General features: G+C 36.3%; 1 protein-coding gene across 5 annotated transcripts in view; it reads left to right on the forward strand.

Annotated features, from left to right (window-relative positions):
- Positions 1-10,766, forward strand: part of plcb1 (phospholipase C beta 1) — a 172,754-nt gene extending 161,988 nt beyond the window's left edge. For 4 of the 5 annotated variants that reach the window (XM_066705824.1, XM_066705832.1, XM_066705840.1 and 1 more), the window contains exon 33: positions 7,656-10,766. In XM_066705824.1, coding sequence (XP_066561921.1) covers positions 7,656-7,874 — 219 coding nt within the window. In that variant the 3' untranslated portion in view covers positions 7,875-10,766. The remainder of the gene's footprint in view (positions 1-7,655) is intronic. The other variant, XM_066705856.1, reaches the window with a different exon arrangement.
- The last annotated feature ends 1,763 nt before the right edge of the window (positions 10,767-12,529 follow it).

Raw genomic sequence — 12,529 nt, forward strand, 5'->3', positions numbered from 1 at the left:
CCTTGGTAACAGTATTGGTCCACTGAGCAGAGACCACGTGAGGGTTACCTGCATATGTGAGGACTTTAAAAGTGTAAAATTAGAAGTAATGCTAGACACTAGAGTTTGAGAACATGCACTTCCCTGTTAGGTTGGGGATTAAAGAATATTCCTTATTAAGAAAAACAGATCCCTTTTGATCTGATAAACAGCTGGCTCCATTTTCCAGCAGTCTGATCTCTCTGTGTAGCAGCTTACTGCCTTTAAGTAAATAGGCTGTGTACATAGTGTGAGAGGCATGCTTATTTGCACATGATAACACCTTCTACTTGTCTGCTCCCAGAAGTGCACTGCAAGGACTCATTCCTATCACACTTCTGTCAGAAATGTTGTCAGGTCTATCTTGTTTTCAGCAAACTAGTGTTATCAAAAATCGCTACAGATTTCTGATTTAAAGCTACCTAATGCATATTAAATATTTTGTTTTGTTTTGTTTTTTGGCAAAGTTGCTGAAATTACTTGAAGTGAAATAGTTATATATGTATGTACTGTGTACATACAGTAAACATGCTGATAGTGGTCCTGCACAAAATAATTAACATAACATTCAATATCAGGACAATGCAAATGCAGCTTCCTGCAATAAAAGGAGTTAGTAGTTCACTGTAGCCAAATATCCATTTATTCCTAAATTATGTAAGTTAGTATTCAACAAGATTGAAACGAGAGGGAAGTTCTACAAATAATTTGTAACCAGTACAAAGTCCTTTAAAAAACATTTTTTTCAGTCAGTAATCAATTTAGGAGGAATGCATTTATTTGTACTTGTCACTTATGATGTGCTAATCAAATCAAAAAGCTTTTTCCTTGGTAAATAGCATTGAGAATTATGATTTCCAACCGGAAATTTTCCAGGCACCATTCATTGTAAAATCTTAACCAGTTCTAAGCAGTACCAACATGGCCATTGTACATATTGTCGCTCTCTTGAAAGAAATGCATTTACGTTATATATCTTATGTATTTTAATGATCCAGACAAGAAAATAAAAGAAAGAAAGGTAGCAGGGACATGTATACCACTTTCGAATACATGGTTTATTATTCCTGAAACGACTACTCTTGGTCAGCACTCTGCATTCGCTTACACAACACAGTCTTCTCATTAACAAGTTCAGGACTGCTCTGCTCTTTACTATCCGAACTCAGTCTCTCTGCCTGAACTTAATCTCCTTCTCTTTGTCCCTGAATCTCACGCATGGGACCTGGGCACCCCTATTTAGTCACTGGCTCCTCCAATTACAGCACCCCCAGTGATCCCGTGCGGGACTATCTATCTGTTAAAAGTCATAAACACAACACACAAACTGCCCCACCCCCCAATTGTCAGTTTGGCGAGTCACTACAATATTATTATTATTAATAATTTCTTAGCAGACGCCCTTGTCCAGGGCGACTTACAAAATATAAGCACAATACAAAGTGCAAAAACACAGTGCAATTCAAGGCATAATACATTTAACAAATTCACAGTTTACACAAGTGTATATGAGATATACAGTAAACAATATATAAGGTCTTACTAGAATGAAGAAGCTGATAAGTGCAGACAAGATGTTAATTCAAAGTGTTAAGGGATATCAAAATAAACAATACACGTGCAAGTACTGCAAAGGCCAGTGTATGACAAAACGTTGTATAAGTTGTATCTTACAGGAGAATGAATGACTAAATTACAAGTAGAATGAATGATTAAATATGTATGTATGTGTAGACCTTTCAGTGATGAAATGATGTAACACAATGGCAATCCATTTCCCTTTTAAAGTACACTCTTGTAGTAATACAGCCATCTCAAATGTGTAAAGGAAACAGTATTACACTTTACAGATGTGTGAAGTTCTTCAGGGTTACCTTTTTTGATTCTGGCAAAGATGTCCTTGCAAATATTCCAACTTTGTAATGGCATATGTGCAAATTTAATAAACATAAAAATGTTGGTTTTGGCTTATTAATCTCTCTCTTTTAGAGCTTGCCAGGGATATAAATAACTTATTACTGAGAATAGACCTCTAAGAGATTATTTAGGAGATCCAGTAACATATATAAGAGGCCAAATCAATTTTTGCAGGAGGTCAACATTTTAGACAGAAGGTACTTCTAATACTATACCAGTTAAAACTTGTTAAAATAGAGTTTAACTTCAGGAACATTTTGCAGAACACAAAGTTAATTAAATTCACAAGTTCATTAATTATGGAACAGAAATAATTATAATTAACTGAAAAAGGTTAATACACAACAAAACACATTCAGTTATAGAGTGAACAGCGTTTAATATTGAATCAGTGTTCTCAATCACTTAGTGCTGTATTTATGTGTGACATTAGCCACCAACATCTCTTTAATGAGACATACAAAATCTAGATTTTGAATAAAGGATAATGTATTTATTTTTACAACACATGCCTGGAAACCTTTGAACCCTTCTCATAAGAAGATCTATGATGGTGCCCAAATTCTCTGTGGATGCCAGTGAAAGAGCTGGATATGAGAACCGGAATACTTATTTTTGTCTCTATAGCTATCAACCTGGAATCTCACACTCAAAACATTGTGGCTGAGGTTTCGGTCTATCCCTTATCAGCTTCCTTTAAATAATATGTGCGGCCTACGTGAGGCTCACCCTCCTTTGATGTGGCAAAAAAAAAATCATAGCCTGAGGAAAACATTGAAGTTGTATCAGTAATCCAATTAGTGCATTCTAATTGGAATACAGGGACGCATCGTGGATAGCAGCATCACTGTGAGTCGACAGAAACTGCTACTGCCTGGAAATATTTCATTGAATGGCTGGAGTGCTGTAGCCATTGCTATACTCTTTGAGTTCTTGGGGTAGCTTTTTTTCCCCCAAGAAATGTTGTTTTAATACTCAGCACTGACTGACGTGCTCTTTATGATCTCCATAGCACAGAGTTCAGGCAGAACTTCTCAGGGCTTTGTGGTAAAAAGCAAACTATTATTATAATATTTTTCCTTTCAATTGTTTATACCCTAAGACTCCTAAAACCATTTTAGTCCTTGATTGTGTAAGCTTCAGTCTCTAGGGCTGATAGATATTTCTGTGGTCCCTGCAGATCGTTGAAAACCTATGCTATGTATTTTAGGCAGAAATTGTGAATATATTAATACCACTTAATGTCCCCAAATTAGAACATTTATAGATGCTAAGAGCTAATTTCTGTATGGATTAAGGCAGGCCACGTCTCTGTTGCTTAAGAGGGACTCTGCGTCTTTACCCCTGAATCTGAAATTACAGTTAGGTCCATAAATATGTGGACAGCGACAAAGTTGTCATCATTTTGGCTCTGTACACCACCACAATGGATTTAAAAGGTAAAAATCAAGATGTGTGTAGACTTTCATCTTTAATTTGAAGGTAGTTACATCCAAACTGGGTGAACAGTGTAGGAATTACACCCATTTTTATATGTGGTCTCCCCAATTTTAAACTAACATAATCATGAATTAAATTGTGAGTTTCAATACTTGGTGGCAAATCCTTTGCAGTCAATGACTACCTGAAGTCTGGAACCCATAGACATCACCAGATGCTGGGATTCTTCCCTGGTGATGCTCTGCCAGGCCTGTACTGCAGCTGTCTTTAGTTCCTGCTTGGGGTGTTTGTGGTGGAGTATTGTTGTATTCTTTTAATCATGTAAACATTTACAAACAGGATACAATCATTTTATTATGATCAACACAATCAAAAATGGAAACTAGAAAAAAGTCAATATGTGCTATATACACTCACCTAAAGGATTATTAGGAACACCTGTTCAATTTCTCATTAATGCAATTATCTAACCAACCAATCACATGGCAGTTGCTTCAATGCATTTAGGGGTGTGGTCCTGGTCAAGACAATCTCCTGAACTCCAAACTGAATGTCTGAATGGGAAAGAAAGGTGATTTAAGCAATTTTGAGCGTGGCATGGTTGTTGGTGCCAGACGGGCCGGTCTGAGTATTTCACAATCTGCTCAGTTACTGGGATTTTCACGCACAACCATTTCTAGGGTTTACAAAGAATGGTGTGAAAAGGGAAAAACATCCAGTATGCGGCAGTCCTGTGGGCGAAAATGCCTTGTTGATGCTAGAGGTCAGAGGAGAATGGGCCGACTGATTGAAGCTGATAGAAGAGCAACTTTGACTGAAATAACCACTCGTTACAACCGAGGTATGCAGCAAAGCATTTGTGAAGCCACAACACGTACAACCTTGAGGCGGATGGGCTACAACAGCAGAAGACCCCACTGGGTACCACTCATCTCCACTACAAATAGGAAAAAGAGGCTACAATTTGCACAAGCTCACCAAAATTGGACAGTTGAAGACTGGAAAAATGTTGCCTGGTCTGATGAGTCTCGATTTCTGTTGAGACATTCAGATGGTAGAGTCAGAATTTGGCGTAAACAGAATGAGAACATGGATCCATCATGCCTTGTTACCACTGTGCAGGCTGGTGGTGGTGGTGTAATGGTGTGGGGGATGTTTTCTTGGCACACTTTAGGCCCCTTAGTGCCAATTGGGCATCGTTTAAATGACACGGCCTACCTGAGCATTGTTTCTGACCATGTCCATCCCTTTATGACCACCATGTACCCATCCTCTGATGGCTACTTCCAGCAGGATAATGCACCATGTCACAAAGGTTGAATCATTTCAAATTGGTTTCTTGAACATGACAATGAGTTCACTGTAATAAACTGGCCCCCACAGTCACCAGATCTCAACCCAATAGAGCATCTTTGGGATGTGGTGGAACGGGAGCTTCGTGCCCTGGATGTGCATCCCACAAATCTCCATCAACTGCAAGATGCTATCCTATCAATATGGGCCAACATTTCTAAAGAATGCTTTCAGCACCTTGTTGAATCAATGCCACGTAGAATTAAGGCAGTTCTGAAGGCGAAAGGGGGTCAAACACAGTATGAGTATGGTGTTCCTAATAATCCTTTAGGTGAGTGTACATATATATATTGAAATAAGTATTCACAAAGTCCTTTTTTAACCACGACACCGTACATACATTGAATACATTGTTGATGTAATCCAGTATAACAGAATGCTTAAATGTACAATACCTTTAAAATCTGAGTCTAGTCCCATGCAGGCTACTTTCTTGTACAATATGTCTCAGATTCCTTTTGATTAGCCGAGCTTCCTAAATTAACAATTTGTCCAAGTAATAATAATTGAATTTTATCCAACATAATGCATCTTATTGAATCATCTATTCCATCGTGTTCGGCTAGATTAGAGATAAATGATTAGGCACTTAGTAGTACATTACATTGTAACATCCTGTGTACATTATCGTTCATGGTTATGTTCTTCTCATAGAAGCTCTTTAACAGAAGCCGGTATAGTTCTGTTTACTGAAATAAAGAAAAAAATAAGTTTGTTTTTTTCAATTTCTTTCCACTTACTGGACAAACTAATAGGTCTATTTCGCCCTTGACAAGGCATGCGTTGCGGCTTATTCAAATGCATGTTATATTTACAACAACACATGGGATTGGCCTTCAGTAACAGTAACAGTAATTCAGTAACACCGCAGCATTTTGGAAAGCTACCTGTGTCACTTCTACAGGACTGGAGTGTTTCATGTTATTGTGACAAAAAACATGAAACGTGGATTCCAGATCGTGAATACATCCACATATCACAAAGTACTATTCCAATACCCCATGACAGCTCTTTCAAACACAGTTTTCAATTTGTGATTAGTAGGTGGCTACCAGGTGATTTGCATGAGAATCAGGGATGACCTTGGTTGAAGCCATTTTATACTACTTATTAAAAAAAAACAGGTTTAAGTTTGTAATGTACACTCAGTGGCGTAGGTTTGGTTTCAGAATTGGGGGAACGTGTCCCCTACGCCTGTTGAGCCAGGGATACAATATTAGTGAGACAATGTAACATTCTCCAACATTCCTAAACCTACGCCTATGCGTACACTTTGCAGGTAGTGTCCTTAAATGACATAATGACAACAATTGTAAGACATGAAATTACATGTGGTCATGTTTTTTTTTTCTCTCTAATATTCACGCTTTTGAGCTCTTCTGTCTCTGATATAATTCATTTTTTGTGCTTTTCCTTAATTACAGTATTCCCCCGAGATAGAATCTTGTAGTTAAACAGTGAAATTAGCATTAAAGCAATTATTGGATCAGAATTAATACAATTACATAATTTTTAATCATGAAGGAAGTCAGTGCTTGAAAAAAATCTCTTTGACTTGTCTATAAAAAGCAGTGGTGAACGGGGACAACAAATACAAGACATTTACAGAACATGCTGTTCTAAGGGGTTACATATTTCTGTCTTACCACCAAGGATTACTGTCTGCTGTCACATACTTCTGTATGTCTTATACTCTCGAAATAGAAAGTGACTTTGTGTCTTCTTCCCTGTATTCCAGAATTCTGTTTCCTTTTAAAAAGTTCATAACTTGCCATATGGACTTTAAGTTCAGAGTTTGCTTCCCTCAAAGCTTAAAGTCTCAATAGGGCCAGTCTCACACAATATTGTCCTGTCCCACTAGAGTGATCCAAACATTTATGAATTATAGGCGTCTGGCTCTACAACTCACCAAGTCAATTTCAAGCTTGGAATATTTGTCAGGTTCCATGAGTTTTAGAAATGCTAAAACAGCAAGTATCTTACAGGCTGCACTTGCAGTAAGGTAGTATGTTCCTCATCCATACAAACCAGCTTTTGTTTGTGGTTACAGTATTGTTTTGTACTTGGGAACCAACAACAATGACAGTTAAAATAATTACTGCTAACTCAAAACAGCAGGTATGTGTATTTAAATGGCAGTTTGTCAGAAGGAAAATATGAAGGCATGTATGTAATGTCAGTTTTACTAAATATATGAAAGCAATCACCTGCAGGAATCCCTGCTTGGTGGCTCATACTGAGACCTGCACTTTATAGGTGTTAGGCAGAGAAATTCAATTACAATTGATTTGCTTCATTGGACTATAGAAACTGCAATTTAGCGGATGCCTGGTTAGGCTAAGTGGCCTTCATTTAGGTTTACTCAGTCCTTTAGCTCTGACAGTTAGTAAAATCTACTAATTTGGTTCAAAGCTTCACTGAAGTTCAGCATCAGACTTTAATAAAAGCGGTCTTTATCTGCTTCTTCTATTTAAGGCAAACCTGCCATAGAGTACTACCTAAAAATAGTCTGGTGGATGGGTTGATGTTATCATTTGGTCCAGGCCAGGGTTCATTGCTTTGATTGAAAGCAGACATTGTGTTCAGTGGTGGACAGTATCTTTTTCCTTTATAGTTATTGATGGAGTATGAAATCTGACACCCACCTTTGTCTTGTTCAAACCTTATTATTTGTATGTTCCCACAGAATATTAGAAATATAATCATAAACCATAACAGTTAGAGTTAAGCCTTTGAATGAATGCATGATAGATGTTTGCAGGTGGTGGTTTACGTGAAGTCCTTGCCTCTTGTTGTGATAATATACTTTGGACATAATATACTTTGTAATAAGGTTCCATGGTGTTGACGGACTGTGTCAACCAACCAATCGAGAATTGTTGGTGGAAACAATACTGGCGTAACAACATTGCTTGTTTTGGTTGCAGCTGCAAAGCGAGCTTGACCAGGAGTACCAAGACAAATTCAGAAGACTTCCAGTGGAGATCCAGGAGTTCGTGCAGGAGGCAACCAAAGGGAACGGAGACCACTGTACCGTCTCTTTTTCCATGGCTTCTGACAGTGGAAAACTCAACCACAAGACCCACCAATCTGAGGAGGATATAGAAGAGGAAAGCCCAGAAAAAGTCTTTGACACACCACTCTAGGCATTTGTGCTGTGCTGTAGGCTACCTAATTTATTTTATTATTTTATTTATTTTTATTTGTTTTGTTGTTTTATTGAATTTTTTTGTTCAAGCGTCAGTCACTCGTGCCCTGCTTGTAAAAAAAATTAGGGCTTCTATTGATTACGTTTTGAATGCAGGAAACAAAACTGAACTTGAATCACCTCTTGGGAAGGAACTTTTTTCTTTCAATTTACTTCTATAAGTGTATTAGTGTGGTCCATTTCTTTTTATTATTCTTATTGTATTATGGGTCATGGTGCCAGTGTTTTGGCTTTAGACACATGCTAACACTTTTATTATTATTATTATTATTATTATTATTATTATTATTATTTTAATACATCAGTAATCATAAACAATGTCTGAATGTTAAATAGTGTTTTACTGGTGAAGCAAGGTGTAATGTTCGTGAACATTTCTTAAAGTGCAAGGCAAAGCAAACTAAACTTCCTGATAATACACTGCAGATATAATCACAGATATCAAGTCCTTTTCTAGTTGTAACACAACTCACAAGAGGCATATACACTGTATATTTGCACTGAAGTAGCAGGGATAATTTGCTTATGTCTCCAAGCACTGGTGGCTTGCTGTTCTAATTTTGTTCTAAGACAGATAGAGATATTTGTTGCTGCTGATTATATTTCTCGTTTTTTGCTTTATATAATAGTTAAGAGGTTTATGGACATGTTTTATGTATGTTTTTTCCTTGCTTTTTTAATATCTGGCAAATATGATTTTTAGGAAGAAATACTTTTGTTTGCATAACCATGCCAGTAATCAGTTCAGCTATGGACAATTTGGTTAATTACAAAAGTTTCAGGGATGCATGAGTCTATAAAGTAGTATATTTACGTGGTTGTACACTTGTAAATGTTAGCTATATAGTGAACAATGTGAAGTTACATTGATAGATGTAGGTGTAGATTGGGAAAAAAGTCTTTAGTCTTTTCATTTAAAAGAAATAGGGATTGTGACACGGAAGTGAAACTGAAATCACTTTAATGTAGAATCTCCATTTGATTTAAATCATATTGTATCTGATCGTTTTTAACTTTTCTAGAAGCAGTTAAAATGCAGTTTCAACATAAATGACAAAAGAAAAGTGGCAAAACTGTAACCAGGGACTCGTGTCCAGAAATCAGAGCATTTCAGTACCACAATATCCAAGCTTATGATTGCATTTCTAGGAACCCTTTCAACAGCTCCTCACATATTAATATGTACCTAAACTGACAGAAAACTCCTAAACTTTAGAAAAGATGGAAAATCAAATTAATTCTGTGTATTTTACATACAGCTAAAAAGAACAGTTAATCACAAGGAAATCCATTGTGTGATGAATATTGCTGCTGGGCAAGAAATTGTGGCACCTAATAAATTGAGGATAGCACATAGATAAATACTGGATAATTCCCATTCAGACCAGCTTAGAACATGTCTTGTCTATAAAAGTTCTAATGTTTTAAGTTTTCTTGACAGCTACGCACTTTACATTAATAATTGTGTATTTTGAGAAGGGGAGAATCCCGACCATTGAAAAGCAATGCTGGAACTGGAAATGTAAAACCAGTAAACCCTGGTCGAAGACTTCTTATATTTTTGGTTATACGACCAATTGTGTTTGCACTTACGATCATACATTATAGAAGTGACCCCCTAAAACCAGATATCAAAATAACGCATATGAAAAACAAGCTTTTGAATAGAACACCACGATTGTGTTTGTATAGTCACTCGATTTACTTTATAGATCCCTCATTCAAACAAAATCATTTCAATTTTTAGATTTACTACAAACCACTATAAACCAAAATATTCTTAGTTTAATATTCTGAGTAAAGATTGCCCACATTCATAAAATTCATAGGCCCCATTTGATTATTTCTGGATTTAAACAACATATAAAAAGCAAATTTGAATATGTATGCTTATTCTTTCAAAAGATAATTCAGTTTACTTATTACCCATTCATCTTGTTTGAAAAAAGGCCTTAAATTGATCTTCTAAAATTCCTTATTTGTTTTGCACAATGCTGTTTTTGTTTTGTTTAACTTCTTAAACAGATATCCAAAACACGTACAATGCTGCATTTTGTAAAAAAAATATATATTAAAAAAATTAAAAATATATATCTTAAACAGTATTTTTTAGAAAGTTACAGCTTTGCAGTTAACAGATCACATGTAAAATATAGTTAAATTGCAGTGAAAGTCACAGTAGCATCTTTGCAGCATTATCAAATGGGAGCCATTTAAAAAGTTGGAATGTTTGCTTTTTTTCACTTTTTTAAAAAAGAAAAATCTGTACAGTGCCAGGCTCTGCAGTTAAACTAGTCGTTGGCTTTTTATTGCATTTCCAATTTATTTAAACCACTGCAGTAAAGAAAAAGAAAAAAATATATCTTTTTATTCATTTTAATATTACTTGAATTACATTTAAAGAATTTATTTGATGAAAATACATTTAGAAACTTAGAAAGGTCTCTCTGATGTGAAAGTCCTGTGCCTTTAATGTATTTGCCTTGTTAGATGTTGAATGTGTGAATTGCATTACTGTGTACATCGCCATTGTATTATATTGAGCTATCTGTATTTAAATAGATTGTAAGTGCACTTTTAATACCTTTACACTACTGAGTTCAGCTTGATATGAGCAGTATTTTAGAAGGATTTATCTCATGAGATGCCGGACATTTTTATTTAATTTTTTGGGGGTGTCAATATATTTCACAATCTCCATTAACTATATTAAATGTATCAAGTTTTTGAGTTGTCAATATATGATTACATGACAGAAAAAAGAAGACAAAAAGGTTTAAAGGGACCTTGCTTGTGTTTCTTAAAAATAAATGTTCCTCTGTAAATTGTATTGGGATGTCTGAGTGTTGTCTTACTTTGTGATTGACATTCAATGCTCATTATATAATATGATCTAAGGACACTGTATTCATATTTGGTCTTTAATTATAGAATTGTTCAAAAATGTATTGATTAACCTTTTTGTAAAAGACTAAAAGGAAAAAAAAAGGATTCTATGCAATTTTGTGGCATGATGATTCTTCCAGTGTACTTTTATGTGCTTTCATCATTACTCCAAAGGAAAGTAATAATAAAAATGAAATGAACACAGAACATTGCCTGTTTTGAGTGACACTTCAAAATGCATGAGGAAAAATAAAATAATGAAGCTGCATTTCCAAAACACAAAGGAAGAGTTCTATATTGATATCATTTTAAGTGCTCATTTACTGTACATGGCTTTTAACCACAAAACAGTAGTGAATGGGTTACCCACCACTTGATTTGCGTAGTTATCATAATCTGTCTGGCAGAATTCACTCATATTTTAGGTAACTTATTTTACAAAGTCTATACCTGATCTACTGCTCTATCAGAAAGATTACTTTAGTTCAGTAAAGTAAGATGATTCAAAGACCTCTGAGGAAAACAATAGCAACTGCATTTTCTTGTACGTATGCAGGGGGAGATTCAACAAGGGGTTAATTGAGGTGACTGTTGTTGCATGTTTAGGTGCATCTGAAAGTGATCCCAGGGGATATAAAGGACATAATTATCCAGCTATAAGGGAGTCATGTGTTCAGTTGGAGAAATAAGTGTAGACCTTTGGGATCTAAATAAACAAAGGAAAGAACAGGCATTACTTACTTTTTAAATCATATGGTATTAATTGCTTGTAAACATGGAAGGCATGGACAATTTGATGAAAGCAGGAAGCCACCCAAGTGCAGCAGTAGCAGCACCAGATCTGTGATGAAACCAGTAGATCCAGAGGGAGATGAGAATGAGAGGACCGGCCTCCTGCCCAATGGACTGAGTGACTGGAAGCTTCTTACAGGTGAAGCTCGAAAAACCCATTCCAACCTGGAACAAGAGTACATCATCTGTAAACCTAACTGAAAGCCTGGCACACGGTTTTCAGAGTGTATTATGGGAAATGGCTGTGGTGCAGATAGGTTACTCCCTATTGGGAATCCAGAAATAAGTCTATGAATTAATCTGTCAAAATGGGGACGTGTTTATTCGTGTGCCAGGGAACAACATTATTCAGCAAGATATCATTGGACACCCAGGTGAGGTTGTAAAGATTTCTTACTGCATGTTGTAATTAGGAGGTATGCACAGAGGTTGGACCTCAGATGGCTCAGGTTCAACCTTGCAGTGTAAAGCTGTATAAAGAAGTTAAAGATAAGACCATCTTGTGGACTCTTGTATACTGCTCTATACTACTGCTCAGAAAATAATGGACCAGATACTCCAAACACCTAAGGCAATGTAGCTGCTTATGTAGACAATGTTATCATCAAAATTGAGAAGATTAAGAAACTGGTCTGTATGAGGTGCAGCTCTAATGTCAGGCCAGCTGGATCCACAGCTAACCAAACTTGACTCTCCAGAGCACTTGCCAGGCCGTAGCGTAGCAGTCCTACACAGCAGTCTGCCTGACTTCCAGCACAATCATACCCTGATCCTAGATCCCTGCCTGGGGGCATCCAATACATTACACAGATCTGAAATAATAATTACCACAAACAATTCTTCTTCCTAGGCTTGGACATATCCCTTCCTCTAGGGCACCTTTCTTCATTAACTTAATAAAAATTAAAACTAAAC

This window comes from Amia ocellicauda, chromosome 1 (genome assembly GCF_036373705.1).
Source record: "Amia ocellicauda isolate fAmiCal2 chromosome 1, fAmiCal2.hap1, whole genome shotgun sequence".
Lineage (NCBI taxonomy): Eukaryota > Metazoa > Chordata > Actinopteri > Amiiformes > Amiidae > Amia > Amia ocellicauda.